This window comes from Rhipicephalus sanguineus, chromosome 1, assembly GCF_013339695.2.
Source record: "Rhipicephalus sanguineus isolate Rsan-2018 chromosome 1, BIME_Rsan_1.4, whole genome shotgun sequence".
Taxonomy (NCBI): Eukaryota; Metazoa; Arthropoda; class Arachnida; order Ixodida; family Ixodidae; genus Rhipicephalus; species Rhipicephalus sanguineus.
In genome coordinates, this window is record NC_051176.1 from 187,238,116 (window position 1) to 187,263,398 (window position 25,283).

Below are 25,283 nucleotides of genomic sequence, written 5' to 3' on the forward strand. Positions count from 1 at the left end.
CCATCTGTGTGATTTCTTTGTTCCCAAATATTTTTTTTTAATTTAATGACTGTTATACTTATTGTGCACTCGACGTCTTTAAAGAGATGATTGGCTTTGTGGAATTTATATCCTATGTGACGGAAGCTGACTGCTCCAAAGCAACAAAGTTTTTTATGTTCCCTTACCATTTGGTGGCTCTACCGTGTCGTCGCAGCCATCGACGCTCTGTTTGTCTTGAGAACAAGTTTTACTCTTCCCTATTGTTTTAGGATATGGGCCGGGCACGTAGCGGGTCGGCAGGATAACTGGTGGTCATTAAGGGTAACTGAATGGATTCCAAGAGATGGCAAACGCGTGAGGGGGAGACAGAAAATTAGGTGGGTAGATGAGATTAAGAAGTTTGTAGGTATAGCGTGGCAGCAGAAAGCACAGAACAGGGTTGATTGGCGGAAGATGGGAGAGGCCTTTGCCCTGCAGTGGGCGTAGACAGTCTGATCATGATGATGATGATGATGATGATGGTTTTAGTGTCAGTCGGTTGTTCGCTAAAGCCATATTACCAAATATTGCTTCCCAGCTAGGAACGTTTTACCAAGGCAGACAAATAATCATGAGGTTTCATTGGACTCGACTCGAACGAAAGCACGCGCCTTCCACACGTGTTTTCCTAATTGCACGATGGCGTCCAAAGAAATACAGTGAGCCTTTCTTTAGTAATAGTGAGGGAGCGCGGTAGAAGTACACTGCTGGAATACATATATGGGCGTGTATTTTGTCTATGGAGTGTTATTAAAGGCAGTGCTTTTGGTTTGCACGTTTACTCTAGCATCTATAGGTATCGTCAGGCATGACACGGATTGATTTTGGAGAAATTAGAGCCAGGAGCCGGCACATTCCTGGTAGTGGTAAAGACGTAAATGCACTCTTGTGAATTAGCGTGTGTCAGTTATTCAGCAACGCAGGATGAGAAGCAGCAGTGGGGAAAAAAATGCAGTGAACGATAAAGGAAGCTTTGCTGTATAATAAAAAGAAAGTGCTTTTGTTGAAGCAGCACTTTAGAGCGTTCGGTAGTACTTTGTATAAATTATTTTTCTTCAGTACATCGGTCTGCTGCAAGGTTTTTCTGAACAATGAAATACGCTTATCGAAGCCGCTTTTTAAGGGAAACCTCCCGTGTGAAACAGAAAGCAAGCCTCTATCCCCACGCAAACAAGAGGTCAGTTGTGCCTACTTGTTTGCACTTCTGCCTCCTTAAGCCCGGTAAGCCTTACGGACGGAAACTTGAAACGTGACCGGACGCTTGATACGCGGCTTTCGGGGCGACCGGAGCGGCATAATTTAGTGTCGCTCTAAGCCGCGACTGTTGACATTTTAGTCAAACTATCGTTTTTATTTATGAATACGTGTTTGGAGGTTCATTGCACGCATGTATAACTTCTTGCACCTATTATGCCATGTCTACCGCTCTTACCCTTAAACCGACAATAGATTTTATCGCACAAAGCAGAATTTTGACCGCTTGTCGGGAGGCGACCATCTTTGGCCAGGGGGATGCGGGTCAGGTGGAGCGAATAAACACGACAGTGTCCGGGCCGTCCTTATCGCATCAATGCCGCCTGTGGTCACCAGCCATCAACTTTGACGTAACCATACCGCAGCCCCTGTGCTGGCCGCGCCAACAGGGGATAACTTGGGTCAAAATTATATAAGCTTGCTCTAAATGCGGGAAAGTTTATTTGCAACCCAACAGCTCGGGGTCACGGGAATTAAATAGAAACGCCACGTATGACGCCACTGGTAGAGCGGCCACGTCGCTGTCGACCCTGGCTCTGGCAGTAGTGATGCTGGCAAAATGGCGAGGACTATGAAGCGGCACGGCGTAGGTTACTGGCCCTTCAGTGACTCGGGCCCACTGTCGACACTGGCAAAATATCGATACTTGTGTGCTGCAAGCCAGAACCTTGTCTTTTATTCAAATTGCACGGCGGTCGTACGACGTCAGTTGTCACGTTTCTGCTCAGGTCACGTGAAACCGAGCTATTGAAGTGCAAGTAAACTGTCCCTCTAAACGCGGTTGCGAGAGCAAAATAGTCACATCTATATGACTGCAAGTTCCGCCTGCAAAGAGAAGGTTTAGTACGAATTATATACCACTGCGACTTGGCGCGGTCGCATGCGCTCTATCTTTACAGGGATCAGCAGGCGGGTCATACCTTTGCACGTGTTGTGTTAACGCCTAGTTTGCGGTAAAGCGTTAGACAGCGCGAAGGTCGCTTCGCTCGCCGCAGCGGCCGCGTTTCCTTACGACAGCATTTTGCTGAGTTACGCCAGGTCAGATGCTTAAGGAGTTAGCTGCTAGAATTACTTCATATAACATTTGAATTGGTTGCTATCGCACTCATGGCATCATCCAAGCGGCGAAACTGACTTTACACTTTTCCTCTCTGTTAACTTATGCCGTTTGGTTGCGCTACTTCCAATGATATTAATATCCTGTTGGCGGCCTTCAGAAATGAGAAGTTTAGTAAGTGCGAAAAAAAATCATTAAAGGGCACAGCAATTCTACAGTTAATCATGAATGCATTGTAGAAAACACACAATAAACATATACACTTGCAAGTGTTCCTACAAAAAATATATTTAATAAAGGCAACGTGCTAGTAGGTGCACTCGGGCTTTTGTTCCTGCCTTCAGGCGGAGTTTTGAATTTAATATAAAAAAGAGATCCTCCGTCTTTGCGTTCATGATTGGATTCCAGTATTGTAGATGTTATGTTATTGAATGAATGATCAGCGATCTAGAAACTATAAAATGAGGAACGACATGCACGTGATCGTTATGATTACTGGTACCTAAAAGCACGAAGGGTGGAAACTTGGGAGTGTTGGCAGGACATAATGAATGTAAGAACAGAGCAACAGACAAGGACTGGCGAAGAACGTACACACAGCGCTGCGTGTGTCCTTCGCCAATCCTTGTCTGTTGCGCTGTTCTTACATTTATTGTGACCTAAAAGCAGTTTCAGTTTGACCTGTGCATATTCTAAAGGACAGCTGGAGCATTTTAGCAAATGAACAACATTTGCTGTGTGACAAGTGAGGTGGCCTCGGACATTCACGAGAATTCGGGCGCAGTACCAAGTTTGTCCTTCTCATAGGCCCGGTTGTGTTGTTTGTCGTCCACATGAACTAATTTTCCCTTTATCTCATAATTACTGCACTTAAATTAAAAACTACAAGTAATGCCCCCTAAGCATTTCTTTGTTTCATTCGCAAACAAAACTAATCTCCCATGATATCTTCGAGCAAAATATCCTCAAGTATAAAAAAAGCTATTAAACGTAGCCTCGTGTGGCATTTATTAGCTGTAACCTTCAGTTGGTAGAGTCTCACACTTGTTCAACACTTCGCTGGTTTTCTTGGTCGCTACGCTACAAACCTAGAGGCAAGCTTCGGTTCGACTTGCACAAACCGCTTTTTCACGCTGTTGTATTAAACAAGAACCAGGGGCGTAGACAAGGGGGGGGGGGGTCAACCCCCCCCCCCCGAAATTTTTCAGTTTTGCTTGCGTATATATACACGCGCACATACAAACGCACGCACGAACATACATAAAGTATGGTTGAACCCCCTCCGAAAAAAATTTCTGGCAACGCCCCTGACAAGAACCACTGGCGTGCGGTCGCAGCGAATGATGGAAATGGCAGGCTTTTGCGACGGCCTATACGAGACTCTCCATTATCGGCGGAGAATCAAGTGTTCCTGAAAAGCATGACGATCAGTTTGCTGCTTAATTGTGCGTAATGCTGGTTTTGTCACTCTCGTAGCCGAGCAGCCTGGGATAATCGAATGTACCTAACTGAGTGCCGGAAACTGTGCACCGTCATTGAAAAGGTGAAAGATAAATGTACATGCAACACCCCTTGACAGACACAGAATGCAGTGCTTCGCACTTTGACGCGCCGTCTACTTCTCAAAAAAAAAAATAATTAAATTAACCACAATCTGTCGCACACCCTACGCGAAATGCCCCAGTCCTCCTTGCTTTCGACTTGAGTGGACCGTCCATCGAACGAATTTGTCACTTTCCCTAATGTTGCGATCACTGTGTCCCCTCTACTGCTATGCTCTGTTTGTACTTCCCGTTGGAGCGGATGCGTTCCCCGCTGCCTTTTGCTCGCGCTTTCTTCGCTGGTGCTTCGACACAGGGGTAGCTGCTATAGTCGTAACTGGCTCAAGCTTGCTAAAAGTATTTGTGATCGTCGTTAAGAATTGTAGGACGCTGCTCAGGTTTTACAGCAGCAAAAACGCATCGGTTCCCACAAGGGAATCCCCCTAAAGTGCACGCATAAGTTCTACGCACTTATCTCTACCTGTACATGTTACATATTAATTAGAACCATACGCTTCTATAATGTTTAAATTCCAATTAATAACAAGTCATAATGAAGTCCGGCTTTTATATAAGAAATGATGTCACTGGTGTCTGTTTTGGCATATCTGCCCCAAAGTTATGCTAATTACGATAAGTACATATGGCAAGTATATATGGCGGAAGGATCAGGGACACCGCGTCGATGCTCAGCTTGAGCGTTACCACAGAGTGTCTGAATTATGATAATAAATCATCCATCAGAATGTATCATGCATCGTCCAAGATCAAATACATCGTGGCATTTTGTTGAAGGTGACTGTTTAGTGCTGTCCAAGTGTTTTGTGCTTGTGCTTGTCCAAATAAAAGAACAAAAGAAGAAGACGACGGCATGGAAGCAGTCGGCCTATGCCCACAAGCGTCGGCCGTGCATGCGAAGCCGTACCTCGCCTCGGTGTGTTTCCGTGTTGCTTTCAATGAAGACGTCGCCGGAAACGCTAAACATTCTTGTATATAGCGGGAAGATCACAGAAGCGTAAACACGTCTCCAGTACGCATATATACGCAGATACTAGTACATCTAATACAGTTTAACTTGCCATCTTGCATGATACAGTATAAGCAGTTCACCGTTACTACTCACCGCGTTGACTAGTTTGTTTATCAGTTCGAAACTCTAAATGAATAATGCATTACGCGCACTCGCGATTTAGCGTATAAGCGAGTGCTTGAAAACTACTGATCCCAAGATCTTGTTACGAATCGCAGGCGTATGAATGTGCCGGACGGTCGTCTGGTGATTCGGGCACACATTATTATATCGAGAGCTGTCACGTGCTACTGCTGATTCTTCACGTAAGAGGCTTGCACGCGTAAATATTAATTATAAGTTCTCGTTAATATACCGACCTGATATTTCGTGCAGCACCTGCACTTTATGAAGCTTCCCGTGGTTGACGTTTGGATGTGAGTTAATATAATCTGTACTAGTAAAGGCGCGTGTACCTAAGTGCTTGTGTTCAAGATAAAATTATGAACTTTTTTTTTTTACTTAGCCTTGTAATCAAAGTTTTTTATCCCAGAAACGTCCCGTCACTCTCACTAATGACGGAGATCATTAAATACCGAACACCATGGCCGATTCCATTAAATGTGGCTAATCAATAATCTCAATATATCAAAGCACGCCAGTCTAGCAGCAAAAGTGCCTGCTCGTGATTGAAATTCAAAATTAAAAAAAAATGTTCTATACGAACGACGTCGGCTGATATTTCTTAACGCATTGAAAGAAGCGACTGCACGAAGCAAAATGATATATGGTTTTAAGTGCACATTAATTTAGTGAAAGCGCTTTAACATCAAGGCAAGACACGAAATCAAGTAGGTTCTCTCACTTGGCAGAAGCTTATCATCCGTCTGAAAATGCAACGACCGTGCAACCATCGTCGTCCTCACTGACATGCCCATCTTTGTTACGAAAACAAATATCAAGCAAATATAGGAGGAAAGTGAGAACGAATGTTTAGAACGAATATAAATTTAAACAGAACGCTGTAGATATTCACTCTCATGTTTGGGCAAGAGGCCATGTTCATTACTAAAAGCTGCTTCGCAAGAACTGTTCGTGAGAGAAAGTTTCTACCAATTCTGATGCTGAACAAAACATTCGTGAATACAGCTAAACAGTTAAAATACAGCTAGACAGCTAGACAGTTACAGCTAGACAGTTAAAAAATAAAAGTAAAGCAGAGAACGTATTTTAGCAGCTGGTTACAAAAGACGTATTACAATAAACAGACGGGCGAAAAACTATGCAGAGGACTAGGTAATGTATGGGATGCAAAACGGAAGAAAGCAAAGAAAGCACTTGTACTAACAATCAAATTATCATTAAAAGAACTTCTTGAATAATTTAGCATGAAGAACAAAGATACAGTACGTCAAAGTATTTCCTGTTACGTAAATGCTTGTTCTATTGCATCTAACGTCAGCACCGATAGTGGGACGGTCGTTAGAATCTCCTTTGCATGTAAGTCGATCTGATCGTATACTATGCAAGTCAAGCTTGCATCCAGAAGATGTTTTAAATCGCTGATGTGTGAAAGACGCGAGACGCCAAGCGGCCCCATTCTTGCATTCTTGAGACATTGCAACGAAGCATCACGCAAGACAACCTTCGATGGCGACAGTATAGCGGCATCAGAATTTGTGCAAAAGACACCGCACGCATTGGAGTACGCAGCAGGGTGCAGGGTCTATGAACAAGTGTCATGACATCAACACAACTAAAAAGAAAGAAAACATCTAGAAAAAAAGGTAGGCTGCGCGTAGACGTTCGCACGCTTGTTTTTGTCGCGATGGCTCGAGCGCCATCACGTGACTCTACTCCACCAATAGGGACTCTTAAACATCCTCACCTGTGCTCGCTGGAGCGCTCTGGCGGAAATATACAAGGATGTTACTGTCGTTAGTTTTATTCAGGTGGCTTAGTGGCAGCAATATCAGCTTGAGAACCGGAATTCCGGTCGACGTTTATTGTTTCGCACGGTGGTGTTTCTATAGCAGTATCTAGTATCTTAAGATACACGATAAATTATTGAATGTATCGGAAATACAGATACAGATACTAGTTTTGCAAGACGTATCGCGATACAGATACAAGATACCCAAAGTGTATCTAAGATAGTATCGACGATACATGTATCTTCGATACTGCCCAGCACTGGTCTCAACATGGGACTATTGCTTCTGAGTTACCGCGCACATAGACGGGGACGAAGGAAGAACACAAAGACGTAGCGCTGAACTGCAACTGGTACTTTAATTCTGACGGAGGAAACGTATATGGGCTTCACAAGCCAATGACAGCCCTTTTAAGCCAAGCACCAAAAAAGAAAGTTAGAATACAACAATCATCATTTCACACTCTGCCTATGGCTTGTCAACGTTAAAAATCCTATCTCCTTTTTTGATAGCGTCACGGAAGGAGCGCTTACGCAGTTTTCTTTGTGACGATCAATTTCATAAGCTTCTATTACTTCTCGGGTCAGCTTGTCCTTCTCTTTCCTCATCACCGAAAACTACCCGAAAAGCGGTTGACAGGCACAACTTCTACAATGCAACGACAAGTGGCCTGAAACGACCCTTTCCAACAAGATTTTCGTGCTCCCTGAGCCGTCTATGTGCGCTGTAACCTTTCATGACGCAGTGCCAACTAGCCCACCAAGCCATCCTCGTGACCTAAAAATACAGTTGAGGCGGTATGCCTCGGGGCAGACGCTAGTTTTTAGCAATGAAATCAATTATATGACTGCGGGAGGGCCAGTATGTGGCAGTGCTCGAATACGCAGAGTGGTAAAGATCTGAAGCGCCTGAAGCAAATGCTATCCTGCGCAAGAAGAATCGCAGTGAAGAGAAGATGGACAGATAGATACACAGGTAGCTGCATCGCTGAAATGGGAATTAAGGAATTAGATTAAAATAAATTATTGGGTTTAGATAGTAAAACGATCACGATCTGATTATGCTATACGCAGTAGTGGGGAGCTCCAGATTAGTTTTAACTACCAGGGATTCCTAAAATTGAATTTAAATCTACCATTTTTTTTTGGTTTTCATTTTGCCCCGGTCAAAAAGCGGTCGTTGCTGCCGGAATCGAAGCCACGACGTCTAGAGGAGTAGCTCAACGCTAAAGTCGCACTGCTACCATGACGTGTGGGGATTGCGAATGAATAGGCAGACGATGACTTGCAAATAAATACAGATGTGACAGTGGAGCACGAAGTACTCCCTGCCTTGACATACAGATTGAATGAACAGGAGAAGAACAGCCTGCCTGAGGCACCTTTTCTTGTTAATTAAAGCTACCTGCTCTTTGTGTTTCCATCCGTCGGCTCGCACCTTGAGTTTAGATTTCCCTGCCTTGAAGAGGAATATATTCTGAGAGGAATTGTTGCGTACGTTGAATGCAAGAGAAGAGACACAGAGGAAAAAATAGAATAGCTAAATATTCAACGAAGTGCGAGTTCTCGGTATGCTGCCATCATAAGCCTGGTGGAAATCAGGTTAGTAAGGACAGAATAGAAGAACGAAAGAAATAAATGAAGGAAGGAAGGAACAAAGGGGAAGAACCATTGGCGCATTCAATAAGTCTTGCGCGTCGCAAAAAGCGCAATGATGCTTTCACGATCTGCTGATGGAACATGAAAGCACATCTATGTTGCTATATTTTTCGCTTCCGACAGATACCCGTTGTCCAGCTTTTTGGGGACAGCGGATACTCAGCACCTGCACACGCGTTATAGGGGACAATGGAACAAAATCTTGCTGATAGTTTTATCTTCGCCGAAGCAGGGCACAGGCTGTGGTGTCGAAAATGACGTGAGCTTGACGCGGTGCGGTAAGCGGAGATCCATCATAATTTATTTTGGTGCTGCCGTCGCAAAGTATTATCGAGTACATGTGGCTATTCTCAGGAACACAAAGTGCGGCTTCGGCTTCTTACGGTTGTTTTGTAACTTCGCAGCTACGTCTTGTAGCCATTGGGATGCTATGGAATTTGAATATCATGTACGATACGCGTTAAGCGGAGCGACAAGTTAAAAAACCTCGACATCAGTTAGGTGAAAAAAAAAATAAATGCGTGGCGCCTGCGTCAAGTCTGGTATGAGTAAATGCCTTACGTGTGTTTAGGCTATGAACCTCGGCTGCGACAAAACTAAAAACAAAATCCAGGCCATGCATGATTGGTAAACTTAAGATTTATTCTTGTTCATAAATTATTTTGTCCGAATTTCTATTAAAGACTTAGCTGCAGAAACTAAAGGCATGCAATTTTTTTGCAGCCTAAAACATTTTTTTCTACCTCACATACTTCTAGACATGAATGGTATTCACCAGTGATATCGCCAGTCATCACCTATTAATCACACTTCCCAGAAAACTTATATGTCATTTTACTACGTACCAGTGATGCCATCAAAATAGCTTCGGTCCTCAAAGAAGGGTTCTTGAAATAATGAAATGAAGTTCACAATTAAGCTTCCTTCTTTCTTAAAGATTAATGGAAAAAGAAGCGATTATCACTAACCCCAGTAAGAAAGAAGAAAAAAATAGAGCATCGCAAAATGTCAGTCGATGGACAGTTTGACATATCAGTGGGACGTTGGCACAGAAAAATAATAATTATTTTCATAGCGTATTTAATACTCGTGATTGAAACTGCCTATGCAAATTCATAATTTCTTGCCCTTGTATGCCGTCTATGTTTCCAAACTTGAGAGCAAAAACATCACGTGGTCCAGACGATGTTCTGGTCTATAGCACCCTATACCTTGTTAACTTTGAGGTTGTCAAGCGAAGCTTGTGTTGCCTGGCTCGTGTCGGCGTCGGTGTCGTAGGGTGTTCGCAAAAACTCATAGCGCGTACGTGCCACAGATATTGGGCAAGCCCCACTACTCACCGCTGGTCCACTAAAAATGAAGAAGGGAACTGTGCGTCGGCGCCGGCACTTGGCAGGCCGCCTCTTCACCCGCAGCTGGTGCGCAGAAGGAGGCAAAGGAGGAGGAGGAAAGGGGAGTGAGCCAATACGCACGCGAGGGCTGCCATCTGCAGAAGCCCACAGACAACGCCGGGTTGCTCCAGAAGTTTGACAGGCGGACGTCGAAACGAAAAGACCACGGCGGCCCGATCCTGAGCTTCGGGTTGCAGGAGCACAAGCTGAAAGCCAGTACCGAAGAAAGAAAAGCAGGAGATCAGGCACGCACATGCCAAGCTTCGCTTGCCCCCATTTTCCGAATAGGGGGAAAGGCTACTAATTTTTTTTCTGCTTCTTATGTTCCCTATAGGCAATAGTTACTGCAGGACAGCCCGGGTTGCGCCTGTCCCGGGCTGACCGCCTGATATTACGCAATTATAGTTCAATTGTATTAATTCATCATGATGCAAAAGATGACTGAACATGTCATAACTATTAGAATAAATAACCTTCTGGAAGATCATGTGCTAAGAAATTTTATAAGACGGATTTGGGAGAGGACACTCCATCCATAACGCATGTTACATGGTATCATTCTCTTGCGTTAAGCCTCGATAAAAACGGTCAGATAGATCACCTTTTTTTGACATTTCTGTTATGTTTTTAAAGTGGTCCTCAAAAGAAATTATTCCTAAACTTTGGAATCATAGCAGCGAGAAATGTTTGCTGGATTTCAGCTTAATTAACTAATCGCAAAAAATACGTGGATGAAGGCGGTCCGCACTTGAATTGTCTTCCAGTCACATCATACGGCGTAAGAGGACAGTATGCTATAGCCTTCGCTATTTCTCTTCTGTATCAATGATATTGTTGATGTTATAAGCACTTGTGTAGAAATTCGTTTACTTGATATGGATTGTATTTCGCTTAAGTAAATCAGTTACACTAATTTACGATAACTTTACCTCCAGCACAAATAATAAAGAATAACGGTCGAAGCAATGCGAAATGGAATTAAGCGCGAGCGAATGCATTCGCCTTCCATTTGCACGCAAACAATACCCATTTCATATGCTGACCTATTGGGCGTTGTAGTCCCTACCATTCGGACTAGTTAGCTATTATTGGGGCTCCGAGTTTACTGAGTTTATTCTTCTTGACATTCGGAGGCCGTTTTTCGGAGTTTATTTTCTGGCAGGAAAGTCGGCGTTTATCGAAGTTTATTCCACGTAAATCTCTAATTCTCCGAAATTCGGCTGTTTAATTTTGCATTAAATGTTGTTGGAATGTGTTCATATTAATTTTATTTCCAACAAAAATGCGTTACACTGTTGCCCATAATTCTGTTCCTCCATCCTTTCATTTTTTTTTCACGTTCTCTTCATTTATCATGTTAATAAAGCTGTTGATGTGGACTGCTCTAAACTCTCCAAAGTGTACTTTGGGGGGGGGGGGGGGGCAGGAGATATATAGTCAAGCTGCTTCTCAGTTTTTCTCCAAGCCTCCCTCATCTTCTTGGTGAAAAATAAAGGACATATTATTATACTCAATACTCCGAAACCTTATAGATGAAATGATATCTGAACACGAAAACACGAAGAACAAATACTTGTATACAAAACACCTACGTTTGTTCGTATAACAACGTTAAAGCTGGTTGTAATAGGCGCAATCATGTTTTACGAGGTTTCTGCCGCTGATAGAGGTGCGCTCTTTTCGATTGACGATTCTCAGCTTTGAAAATGCCCTTTGAACGTGGAAAATGCCCTTTTAAAATATGAGTTTATTGGATAAATACGAATTGTCAGAAACTTTACCGGCGAGCGTTGATCGGATTTTTTCGGATTTATCCGAAAACACGGAGCCCTATAACCTATTATATAGACATATCTCGGTGCTGGAATGAGGGCTAACCTGTCTTGGAATCTTCATATCCGTCACGTTTGCTCGTCTGCCTTGCACACAGGCTCAGTGTCCTGACACGTAAACCTCTTTGCTATATTACGACTGTTAGTCCGAAGCTAGAATGGACATGCATTGAGTGGGATTTGTATGCAAAGTTTGTAGTCTCGAAGGTATTCAAAAGAAGGACGTAAGATTTGCAATAAAAAAAATTACGTGCCAGGCCGACCCTCCAATTTATCAAAAGCTGATGAAGTAGAGCTACTACAAGGACGAATGCAACTATTCTGGCTATAATTTGTTTCTTAACTTTACGTCAACAAATTGTTTCCATATAAACATGTCTGTCCCTTTCAATTAGCAAGATCACCCGACATTCGCCAAGAAAACTAGTTAACGCTATATCTTGAATTTGCTGGCCTCTTCATTATTTTTTTCCCCAAGGATTGCCTAAGAATGGAACCGTCTCAGTGTACCATGTAGATTATCACATTGCGCTATAACACTGCTGCGATTTCGTTTCTTGCCCATTGCTGTTTGATTTTTATTCGTTTATATCACCGCATTATGGTCGGACAGCTGAATTCACAGCCTAATAATAAATAAATAAATAAATAAATAAATAAATAAATAAATAAATAAATAAATAAATAACACCAGGACGTACCTTAAGCACAACTTACCCCACCTTAGATAAAGAGATACGAACAATACAACAGCCTAACAGAAATTAAGACAATATGTGTGTGTAACGCAGTAGGCTAAATAACGAGTAGTATAGCCCTACAACTATTACAAATAGGAGTCATGGATTCACAAGCGTACACAGAAGGTTCAGTGAAGAGCAGGCAAAGCCCGCAAAAATGCAATAAAGACTCAATTGAATGATAAAGATAAAAGAAATATTACGCACAAATGTTTTAGCGTTAACGGCATATATATAAAAAGAAAACACATCGGAATGTTACTGCGTCCCTAATTTAAAATTGCTTACCTCCATCGTGCATAGGCGTGCGCGTAAGCTTGAAAAGGCTTCGGAAATGGTAGCAAAAAAAATGACTAAAAGGAGAGCGAGCGAGCCTCTGAATTGTGGGTGACAGCCCGATAACGCTCATGAGTTTCAGATTCCGCCTCGCTTCGTTCTGCGTTTGGCACTGCTGGTGCCGCCTGCGATGGGTCGCTTTCCTTCGCTCTTCTGCCGCAGCCGAAATTTAGAAAAGTTTTCGTGCGTAAGAACTGTTGGTAATTGGTCAGCCATGTTTGTTAACAATATGTTCGTTTCAAACATTAGCCAACGCCTGTTCTTGTGAAAAGCTCTTCGTGCTGGCCCTGATCCTTAACTCGCTCCGGCACATCGTTTCTCGCCAGCCATGTGCTCCGCCCTCTTCCCGCTTTGGAGGAAATTTCATCGCAGAACGATAATCATCGTATAGCTTCGCCTCCGTGCCCGCTTTGCTCTACTGCTGTCGCTGCTTTCCTCTCAGCGGAGCCATGCGTCTCTCCATAACATCCTTGACAAGAAAATAGGTGCACAGAGTTGTAGAAAGGAAACGTAAGCACGAGTGACGATAATTTGTGGCAGAATTACACCCTGAACAATGTGCCACTGCAAAGAGAGCGAGGTGGAGGGAAGCGCATAGAGCGAAACAGTTCCTGTGTTGGCGAACTGTGGGCCGAACGCGCTCTTATCTCCTTTTTATTTCCTTTTCCACCGTGTGCCTTACGCTTGTGTTCATTTTTTATGTTTCAGAGATTTCGCAAGCGCTGGGGTGTTATGTAGGATGGCCCGAGCTTGCCGCGAACACGAGTTTGCTCCGAGCTCGCACGCGGCGGTCGTTGAAGGCACACAGCGCTGAGCGCGCCAAAGCAGCGTTGAATAAAACGGCCACAGAAAAGCGCGTGGCGTCACAAACGCATGAGTGGTGTGTGCGGCGTGTTGTAAATGAATATCGCGTGCGAACGCGTGAGCTCCGCCACTTAGCCAACATATCCACAGTGCAGCAACGCCAGCATGAATGTCGCACTATCGGTCTGCAAACTGAGCATCGCGCCTCCCACAGACGTGTTTTTCCTCAATCGGGCGAGTTCTTTCGTTCCACCTGAAGATTGGAAGTTTCCACTCTGGAAGACAACTAGGGCGCATATACGCAGCACTCTTGTGCAGTTCGCTTGGCTTCAGTCGAATATTACATTTGAACAAATGGATATGCTACTGTTGTTTACAATATACGCCTGAAGATTTTTTTTCTGCAGTAACGACTCAGTAAAAACAATGTCCCCACAAACAAGCAAAATAGTAGCATTTCTTGCTGCAAATGACGCCAGTGCGATTGCTTCATGGCGGCGACGCAGCTGTGGTGCATGGTGAGCGGGGTCAAATGGAATGCGAAGCATTCCATTTGACCCCGCTCACCATGCACCGCATTTGACCCCGCTCACCATGCAATATTAGTTATTCGGGCGTGTGTGCGTGCGATGGTTCAAAGATGTAAACTGTCAGGCAATGCGCTGATGAACCGCATCCGTGAAATTCATGAAATAGGCGTGCGCAGATTTCTCCATTATATGGAGGCACAGTTGCTTCGCAGCGCAAAAAAAAAAAAAAGAAAAAGCAGGGCAGCTCCGGAATAGTGGTGCGAAGACTGAGGTAGCAGCGGAGCTGGTGGAGTTCTCCTCCTCCTCACCCTAACTTCCCTATTTATTTGTCTTCCTTTCTTTCTTATTTCTTTCTCTTTCTCGGTCTCTATATCTTTCTTTCTCTATTTTTCATGTCTTTCTCTCTATCTCTGTATTTCTGGCTTCCTCTTCCTATCTCTTTTTCTCCATCTTTTTTCTTTTTCTGCCTTGCATTCTCTCTGTTTCTCTCTTTCTTTATGTGGTATGTTTTACTCTCTCCTCAGCTCCTTTCCCTCCTCCTCACATATGACCTCCTCTCCTTCACTTCCTTGTTCCACCCTCTTGCTGTACTGTACTACATAAGGCTATGTTGTGTTCTGCTAGCCGCTCGTCTTCGGATGGTGTGTACGCGGGTTCGAATCTCGCCTCGCGAAGAAATCGAAGACCATGGGCAAAATGGCAGGTGATGCAGGTTCTTTCTAGGTTGCTTCTAGGTCGTTGCTAGGCTTTAGCTATTGGTGATACTAGGTTGTTTGAACGTTGATTCTCAGCGCAGAGAGGTTCGAGTTAAACCACAGAGTCATAGACACGGCACGGGCGTGTCGTCTTTGGCGTAGGCCTTGCATCGTTTCGGGTGCGTTTCGCTGCCGCCGTTGCCTTTTCTGTTCCCTAGTATTCTCTCGTTGTATGTACTCGGGCTCTTCGGCTCGTCGCCATCGCTTCGCAGCCATTTGTTGTTGGGCTAACTGTTGCCTTCTTCCTTTTTAGTGGAAGTTGTGAGTAGGAGGATTTACCCATTTTCTGTGGCACATACCCGTTTATGATGATGATAGTTTTCTGATAGGCCGCACAGTGGCACATACCCGTTTGTTGGGCTAACTGTTGCCTTCTTCATTTTTAGTGGACCAGTCGTGAGTAGGGGGATTCACCCAATTTGTGTGGTACGTACCCCTTTATGATGATGATAGTTTTTTGTGATAGGCCAAGTGGCTAATACCCAATAGGCCGCACAAATTACGGCCAGCCTAAAGAAACACAAAAATACAGTCCCGTCACATAACACTATCGTTCACTTAAAATGCAGTTACACGAACACCGTATATGCTGTAAATAACACCGCACAATGTCCAGTCACATAACAGCACTGAAATTTGCAAAGTCCAGTCAGAGGGACACAGAACGAGTTCGCACATGAAGCGACACATAACGCGACGCGGTCAGTTCAAATTATAAGCATGAAATCAGTGTAAAAAGGTTTTCTCAATAATTTCCAAGAATACCACTCCCTTCTAGGGACTTGTTGACTGCTAGTAGTGCGCGTTTTTGCAAGGCGTGTGTTGGTTATGGACCTAGGACTTTTTGGAGGCTGAAGGTCCTACGCTCCAGTGCCATTAGATGTAGTCTTTCGCCCTGATATCGTGGTCGTTCTTACAGAATATGTTGTGCATATTTATTTATTGTACATATTACTAAACGAATATTTATTTGACCTACCCAAGCGTGTAGTGATTGGCAAGATGTTTTCTCGTGGTCGGCAATAGACATTGAGGAGGTTCTGGGCTAGACGCTAGTTTAAATAATGAGAGATCATTATTTAAACTAGATCATTTTAAGAGATCATTTTAAACGGACGCTTGGGGACACTAGTGCGTGCATGTGTGTGTGTGCGCGTGTGCGTGTGTGTGTGCGTGTGTGTGTGTGTGCACGTGCGTGCGTGCATATACAGGGTTTCAGGTAACAAGATCCAAGAATTAAAAAAAAAGTTCTTAACCGCAACTACACGGTAGTACATGCATGGAATGGCCATGTCAATAGTATTTCACTGAATGCATACAGAGCTGTCGGTATACCTTGGAGTCGTAAATCTGTTTTATCTTTAAAAGCAAAGCTTGCTGTACACCACGCTTTATTTATTTTACACTTGAACAATTGCACATTAGCGGGGGCCACGACGACTACAGCTAATTTAAGGAAGGTTTCAGCTCTCTATACCAAAATCCTTCGTCTCATTTGTAATCTTCCTCATAGACATACAACGCATCACTTGTTTGATGATCATGAAATTATCAATATTTTCAACCTATAATTTTACACGCTGTTACGTCACTATAAAATCGAACAAAAAAGAAGCTTATCCGCTATTACAGAGTTAGCTTTTGTGCATCTTTATGACTCAAATTACTCACATCGTCATCAACCACATTGGATGCTTCCTCGTACAAGGACTATATGGACAACAGATTTACTTATCAGCTGCCGTTACAATGAAACAAACAAACTATACAACAAACTATACAATGAAACAAACAAGCTCCGCCAATATGTAAGAGCTCTTCCTCAAATCACATGCCTAAAAAAAGAAAAGAAAAAAACACCAGCACCACTGCTATGCCTCAATTTTGTATTTAGTGTATTTGTAGTAGGGTCATTCCACGGCAACTGTCCCAGCCGGGGCACTCGACAAAAATCAACTTCCCTGAAAAAATCTGAGAAAATAACGCACATATAGACATTAGTTCTAGAGTATTTTTCCCAAATATTTTGAGCGGCAAAAGTTTTTCGGGCACGTGAGCGCCATTTGAACTTCTCGAAATAGTGCAAAACTTGGTACGAAAGAAAAATTCGCTATAAATGGACCGTATCACGCATTCATTGGAAACTTGCTTTTTTGTGTTTTTAGAGCATCGCGCTTTTATTATAGGACGGTTGCTTAGAGTAGCTTTATATTTTTCACTCCTTAGCGCGTAGGTAAAATTGAGTAAATTGAAGCGCTTTCGGGAATTTTTTTGCAAAGGACGATTGTAGACCAAATATAACAATTATTTTATACGCCTAGTGCAAGCCGACCAAAGCGCCAGTGGTGGCGAACTTGCTCGCTACTCTCGGGGCAGTGAGCAGACGTCCGCCGTACGTTTCTACGTGGTTGTTCGTGTGTCACCGCGTCGTTCACGTTTTCGGAGTGAAATTAGTAGTGTCCGACGCATGTGTGTGGTGGCCGAAGCTTCAAGATATGTCAAAGAACAATTGCTGTGTGGTGGGGTGCTCGAACACCTACAAAAACTCGCCCGCAACGCGGTTTTACTCGTTCCCCGCGAGGCCTCATGAACGGGGACGACGGAAACAATGGATCGCCGCCGTTCGTCGGGAAAGGTGAGCCCCTTCACTATTCTCCGCGTTATTAATGCTTCGCTTCTTGCTCCCACGCTTTCGTTCTGCGATATCGGTGTTTGATGCGCTCGATCATGTTGACACCGGATAGCGACGAAGGTTATCGCGGCCTGCCCATGTTTTGGTTCGGTTCGACCTTAGTGCTGAGTGCAGGCTTTTCGCTGATGTTCGACGCAAATTTACCGTGCTGAGGGCGCAGCACGGTAAATTGCTATTTATTGCTATTTTCTTCATGAATAGCTCTTGTTTTTTAATTTCGTGTCTTTGCCTCTCCTCGTTTGTAATGAAGTTAAATCACGCAGTCTTTTTCCGAAATTATTACAGACCGATTCTTCTTTAACAGTATCTTTATTTTCGTATCTTTATTTCCTTTACCTCCCTTGCAGGTGCAGAGTGCATCTTGCAGCAGGAAGTCTGGTACTGATGCCTGGCAAGTAAACAAAAAAAATATTAAAGGTTACTAATGCATTTGCAGGATTACCTTTCGCATGCAAGCCGTTTTGTACATCTACCATCACACTTATCCCAGAACATAAATCAAGCACAATTTGAAATCTCCTGCTCTCAGACTTTGTTTCCTGGTAGTAGCAACACATGTACTTATTCGCCTTCCCCCTCTTTTTTTTGACGATTGGTGACAGTTCGCACAATTTCACACGCAACTCGACAGGCTCTCGGGTTAGTAAGATCAAGAGCGTGCATGCCCCCCAAATGAAAACGAACATTACAAACATGCAGCACAATTGTGACCCATGAAAAACTAAAAATACTTTTGGTGCATGCTGACGATAACACAATAAAATCTTTCTCACGGATGGCTGAGACAATGCTCGCCGGCAAAACACTGCTACTGTGCCCTCGATGCAAGTAGCACAATTTGAAACCTACGCAGGTCAATAGAGCTCTAAATGAATGTAAGATATTGCAGGCATACCTAACATACATCTATGACGAAATATCGTGTAAAACATGAGGGATCTCTTGAGTATCTATGTAAACTACCGTAATTATTGTTACTTGCATCTCAACGACGGAACAAATTCTGCCTTGCTGACATGCCTATCTAACGTGGTCGGCGCTTCTCCGCTTTTAAAGACATCGTGCGGATTCTTTCTGTAACACTAAAGCGCTAACGTACTCGCACTACAGCTTTGTACAGTTTGAAGCAGGTTAGCGAGAGAATTTAAAGTTGCTAAAACTGCAGCGGGTAGCGCAGATCGACGGACGTAGCGGGATGGCATAGGCGGTGCGGCGCTAGCTCTCAATTTATTCACCCGTAAGTATGGCGATTTCTATACCAGGGCATTCCATCTGCAATATTAATGCCACAACTGATTTTCTTGGTGGCACTTGTTCGGCGATGGCACGCGTAATCAGCGGTAGCACGATCGCTACATGTGCCGGCATCTCGCCATGCGAGTTCGGAACATTTAAATATCAGTCCGCCCATACGATGTGTATTTATTAATAATAGGTACAGAAACAACATTGCAGCAAAGGTTGAATTTGAAGAACAACGAGGACTGAACGAGGCGTCGCATCAGTGAACAAAACAAACCGGCTACTTACCACGAGCTCCACTTCATAGCTAGGCTTTGTCACGCTGGTCTGCGGGACGCACTTGGCACGTATACGCACTGGGTTGTCCCAAATTCCGTTGACGTCGTGCACGTGGCCACTTTTGTAGAGGGCCGCGCCTTTCCTGCAGCTGTCACCGCAGAAGTAGCTGTCAGGCACCCGAACGCAGGGAAAATCGCAGCCGCGTACTTCAGCCATCCCCTGCAGCAATGCTATGCAATGCGCCGTCGTCTGCTCGGCTCCCCGAGTGTACTGTCGCCGGCGGCCGCTAGGTGGATTTCAGTGGCGCCTCTATAGACGGCGCACTACGCGTATAGAACTCTCCATAAAACGTACTATCTCCTAAAGTTTTTGTTTTGCCTGTGTGCGGTGTACAGGCTCTAAAATAAAATCCTGAACTTGGAAAAAACGCTACATTGGCCTATGTTCAGACGTCTGTAGCACCCTAAGGTGGTCCAAGAAAAAATAAGCAGAAAGGCGCATACGATCGAGAATCATAAAAACTTCGTCCACAGAAAGTTTAATCGAAGTAGTTTGTGTTTTAGTCAAGAAAAACGTTTTTGGAAATTTAGTCCCACCATTGCAATATTTTGCTATGGGGGCAATATAAACCGACTGAATTTACTGCATAAAAAAAGAGGTAGTGTATTCGTAGCACATAATTTTCAGTTCCTTTTGTTAGTACTTTATAATGCGTAATACATATCAAGGAGATGATAAACAGAGGTAAAAATATGACAATACCATTGGCTTAGATGCCGAAATTCCCCAATTTTGTCGAACGCCGAGACTGGGACAGTTGGCGTGGAATGACCCAGTATATGTATTCTGAGATTTGATCTGTGCTTGTACATATGTTTACTGCATCGTGCGTTTTCTTGCCACCACCGCAGTCTTCAGTGTGTTTGAAATTTACGTATTTCTTATTTTTATTAATGTTGGGTACTTTCACAATTTCTTGTGTTCTGTTGCCACACCGCCTCTGCCGGATGTATATAGTGGAGTGGGAACGTAATCAAGCGAATAGTCGCTTTTATTCCCCCCCTCACCTTTGTATTGGTGAAAATAAAACATTCTTCTTCTTCTTCTTCTTCTTCTTATTATTATTATTATTACTATTATTAACTTTGCACGTGGTTCAGATCTGCTCCGTCAGGTGCAGCAATGATTCCAGCTGTGTAGTTCCTGTTCATACTAATTTCTACTAATTATATGACGAATTTAAATTTACGACATAACTTAAGGGCCCCTCTATCATATATACCCCTTAGTTGAGCCTATGCCATCCCTTATATATATATATATATATATATATATATATATATATATATATATATATAATATTATATATATATATATATATATAGATATAATTTTAGCGGTGTCATCCGATAACTCGCACCGGGCAGGGTGGTTTGAAAAAGTGCAAAAGGGTACGCGTCACTGAAAAAAGCTGTGTAAGTTCTCCAACTGCATTTTTTGAATATTGTAAGTCGGACATCCACAAACCAGCGAGGTTTCTTTTCATTTAATTATGAATGCTACTATATTGCTCTGAAGATTTGGCGCCGAAAAACGAACAGTGAACTTTGATCACGTACTCGGTATAAGGCTATCATTTACACGGGCACGAATTTTCTTGACATGTTGTTTTAAGCACAAGAAATATCCTTGTAGTTAAGTCAAGAAGTTTTATCGCGAATGCACTCGGAAACGATGCTCTTTTATTTCTTTAGGCCACAGATATTCTTCCCCCTTTGAAATGCGCTAAATATAACTTAATTCGCACTTACACACTTGGCATTAAATATGCAAGCAATGAAAGACTAAGCATACTTTACATTCAAACATAACATTTTTAATTAAGAAAACATAGTGCCAGAATTCATTAGGTTGTATGCAGTTAAATAATAACATGCAAAATAAAGATGATCCTACGAGGCCGCGTATGTGGAAATGTGAATTCTCTGTTTCTGATGCTAAATATTTTTGTGGAAGATAGGTTTGTGCGCCTGCGCAGAAAAGCAAAGATTCGTCTCTCGCTTTGTTATTGGCGCTGTGCTTTCCATGCCTGAAGGTTCCAGCAATTAAGTTCGGATTACATTGACCCTTTGTATTTGTGTTGACGCGAACGTGTGTTGTAATGTACAAGAGAATTCCCGATGGTTGCGTAAAGAAAGAATTGCGAAAAGCTACTTTAATGCTTCCAAGTAGACTTTATAACTCTTCAGGAGTCAGTCCATTGAACCACTGATATCTAGTTCTTCATGTTTTGTTGCAGCGATTTGTAAAGAGAAGTAATCCACCGTTTTCTTGTTGTCGCTAATACTTTTCGTGTGTCGAGACAAAAACATGTTGGAAGAGCTTAGCGCAGTTTTATTTGGCGGATCGGACTGTTAGGTGTACTGCTCGGCTACCGACGAAAAATAAGCAAGGGATTAATTACGTCACCATCCACTCTCGGTTGTCCTTAGGATTTCGATATATACATTGGATTTCATTCCACCTCGACGAAGCGCACAGCGAGCTGTGTTCTTTCATATTCGAGCGATGACGAAAGCAACCGCGTAAGTAATATCTTTGACCAACAGATGAGCCCGACGGTAAAAGGATATTGCGCCGCGAGCCTGGAATAAAACCAATGACCTTACGTTCTTCTTATCCGACGTTTTCATCACAGGACACTAAATTAACTCGGCCAGGGCACAAACCAGTGCGCCGGTTCCCGGTCGTATTGATATATATCCATTTGTGTTTTGCGTGTTTGGTGACTGCCATGAAAAGAGCGATTTCGACGGCCTTTCGTCTTTTCGAGACCGTGCTGTTGCAACGAGTTTGAAAAGAATTTTCACAGCGAAGCTATAACGTCGATCTTGCACTGGAATTCATCCTTTTTGAAAGACCAAGTAAGTGGGCTGTGTTTTCCAACTCGAAGCCGGCGTTACACTGCATGCAATCAGTTTTCTGACGCGGATGCCATGAACAGCTCACCTACGAAATCGCTAAACTTTACCGCCACGTCAATCAAGAAGGCCACGAGGTTGACATTCAGTGTGTAGCTGGTCATTGTGAGATAAGTGGCAATGATTGAGGAGATGACGCCGCTTGTGCATCTCATCAAGAAGTGCACAGCGTTCCAATTCCTCTCTCTAGGACAGACGCAGCAGTGCAGCTTCGAAACCTGAGAAGTAACCTCTCACTGACGGAGTGGGAACACACCAAGCATAGATGGCATTAATTGAGCCCTTCTTCACAACTCCTACCTCCATTCCAACTTCGTGGACGCGAAGTTTCGGTTTTCTGTCGACTTTGGTTGGGAGTTACGTTCACGAAAGTGTACACAACATTAATTGGAATGACCGACCGTGCGGCATGCGATATGTGCGGCACGGAGGAAAACATAAACCACTTGTTGTGCCACTGTCCTCGATTTGTCTCGGAAGGACAAGCCCTTTCTAACGCGCTGCGACCACTGAACGATCGGCAACTTTCTGTGCAGGTGGTGCTAGAGCACAGTCTCCCTCGGTCGTCGGCCCATAAGGCAGTGAAAGCGTTGTTGCGCTACTTGAGGACGTCGGGTTTGTGCGAACGCCTCTGGGGTTTCATACGTTTATCTGTGCGTGGGCAGAAACCACTATCCTCCTAGTGCCCTCTCGCGAGAAGGGGAAGAACTAATGCGTATTGAAGCTTTAAAGAGGAACTCCTGGCACCCTCCATGAAGTGGCGGAAGAAAGTAATGCATTAGCACGTGGAAAAAAGTTTATTATCTGTGCTTGAACCCGGGCCTTCATGCTCGGAAGGCAACTGTCTTAAACACTAGACTACACACCCACATTGCAAAATGTGAACATATCCTAATCACATGAAAGTCTCGCATTCAAACAGTTAACAAATATAAAGAGGCCATAGGGCCTCCATATTTTGATACAGTACAACTTATATTGCCCCTTGAAAAATGTTTTCTCAGCGATGCATTTGGGTTTAGAAGTGAAGCTGGTATTAAAGGAGTCCTGACACAAAAATTTTCGTCCCGCGTTTTTTTGCTGCAATGTGTTGATGGGGGCCTGCTAGTCATAACACGGCACATCGTTTGCTGCAGCGCGCGACAGATAATTAATTACAAGCTCCTCATTACCGACACAGCCTCAGTTTCGGTTTGACAGAGCTCCAAAAACGACAAGCCGCCGGTTGCAACTATCACCACCTAGCGAATGAAACGCTCGGTCACGTGAGCACACAGAACAGTGACGCATTTCCGCGCGGTCTGTCGTCGTCGTGCTCATCGTCGTCTGATGGCGACGATTTTATTGCAGCGGGGATCGAAGGAATTTTCGACGTGGTGAATCACTTCAGGTTTGACCCGCTGTCGAGGGGCGATTCGTCGGGAAGCGCGTCAAAACAGAAATGGCGGCTACGACGTCATCATAACTTGTACCGGTTGCAACGGTTACGTAGGGGAAGTAGGGGGGTCACCTCGGGTCACCTCCGAGGTCGTCAATGCACTAGGTGCGGCCTATAATGCTGGATTACGCTCGCGAACTTCGAAACTCATATAAAATACCTTCCAAGCTTTATTCGCTGCCGATATTTTGCAGATTGTACACGCACGTACACGGGAATCGATCCAGCAGGCTATCTCGGCCGCGAAATTTTGTGCCAGTACCCCTTTAAGGGGATGGGTTGTATTCAAACAGGTAATAAAATAAAAGAATCTGGAGGCGACCCTAATATTTAACTTGGGTGCCTGCTATAATTGGCACTCGCACGTAGACGTTCGTCTGCGCTAGCGTAACCCTTGGCTTAACTTTGTGTTTCGCGTGTTGCAGAGGCAGATCTCAGAGGCTGCGTAAAAAGAAGCGCGCCGTTGAGATCACCTGCCCCTGGAGTCGCAATGATCAGAACTGCTCACAACCTTCTTACGAACTCAATTATTAAAAAAAAAAAGCGGAATGGTTTAAGCTTTTCGTTGCGCCAAGTTGTGTTCGCAAGAACTGCTCCTAGCTATGACGTCACTGCGCGTTGCCTAGCAACCACCTGGCATAGATGCGCCTCACTCAGTGCTGGGCAGCATCGAAGATACATGCATCTGATACTATCTTAGATACTCTTTGGGTACCTTGCATCTGTATCGCTATACGTCTCGCAAGATGTGTATCGCTATTTGTGTTTCCGATACATTGAAGAATGTATCGTGTATCTTAATATGATACAAGGTACTGCGATCACACCACCCCCATGCGAAGCAATAAACGTTCGGTGAACTCCGCTTCTCAAGCTGATACTGCTGCTACTAAGTCAGCAGAATAAAACTAAAGGCAGGGACATTATTTTATCTTTCCGCCAAAGTTTTCAAGCGAGGATAGGCGCTCGTTTCGACAGACAAGCGCGCGAACGTCAACGGCCAGCCGACCTTTTGTTTTCTCTTTTTTTTTTCTTTTTCATTTGTCAGTGCCATGACGCTTGGCCCTTAAGGCTCTGTTATAGGCGATGCGCAAAGCGCCGACGACGCCATCTGCCGCCACGGCTCGGAAGCGCTGATGGGTCCCGGCGAGCAGTGTTCCCGCGAGCGTGTACGCGAGTGCACGGATGGATGTGTTTTCATCGTGATTTAACGAACCTGTCGGGCTTCAGCGATGTCGAAAAATAACTGATGCGTTGTCGGCTGCTCAAACACACACAAAAAATCGCCAGGAACGCGCTTCTACTGGTTTCTGATGCTATTTCATGAGCGAGAGCGACGGCGGCGGTAGACTGCGGCTCTACGACGCAGAAGGTAAGCAATTGCGCTTTGTTTACGGCAGTGTTAGAACGATTACCGTGTTTTTATTTCTCCATTTATGTCGCTACGTCTTGAGCGAACGCTACTACGTTTACACTTGGTCGCATCGCCTGCATTGTAGACGCTACAATGCACATGAGGTTGTTATTACTGATAAGAGGCGACGCCTAGGGTCTCTTGAAAAACGAATGGCGCGAAGCGCAATGCCAGAGAATGTGGGGCAGGTGACGGCTCCTTTACAAAAACGCCGTGGAATCACACGTGTGCTGCACGAAATCGGCTGCATTCTACGTATTGATGGCACTGGAATGCGATCATCGGTGCAGAATGTTCGCTGTGCGCTTCTGCACCGGTGATGACAAGTTTATCGTTTATTTTTTCACAAGTTTATCGTGCTGATTTCAATGTTGT

At 44.0% G+C, this 25,283-nt stretch overlaps 1 protein-coding gene across 3 annotated transcripts in view; it reads right to left on the bottom strand.

The window, feature by feature from the left end:
- LOC119403918 (uncharacterized) overlaps window positions 1-25,283 on the bottom strand; it is a 177,857-nt gene that overhangs the window by 104,081 nt on the left and 48,493 nt on the right. Inside the window, exon 3 of one of the 3 annotated variants that reach the window (XM_049418270.1) lies at window positions 9,815-10,071. The exons of the other annotated variants lie outside the window; for them this stretch is intronic. Coding sequence (XP_049274227.1) covers window positions 9,815-10,071 — 257 coding nt within the window. The remainder of the gene's footprint in view (window positions 1-9,814; window positions 10,072-25,283) is intronic. 3 annotated transcript variants of the gene reach the window in all.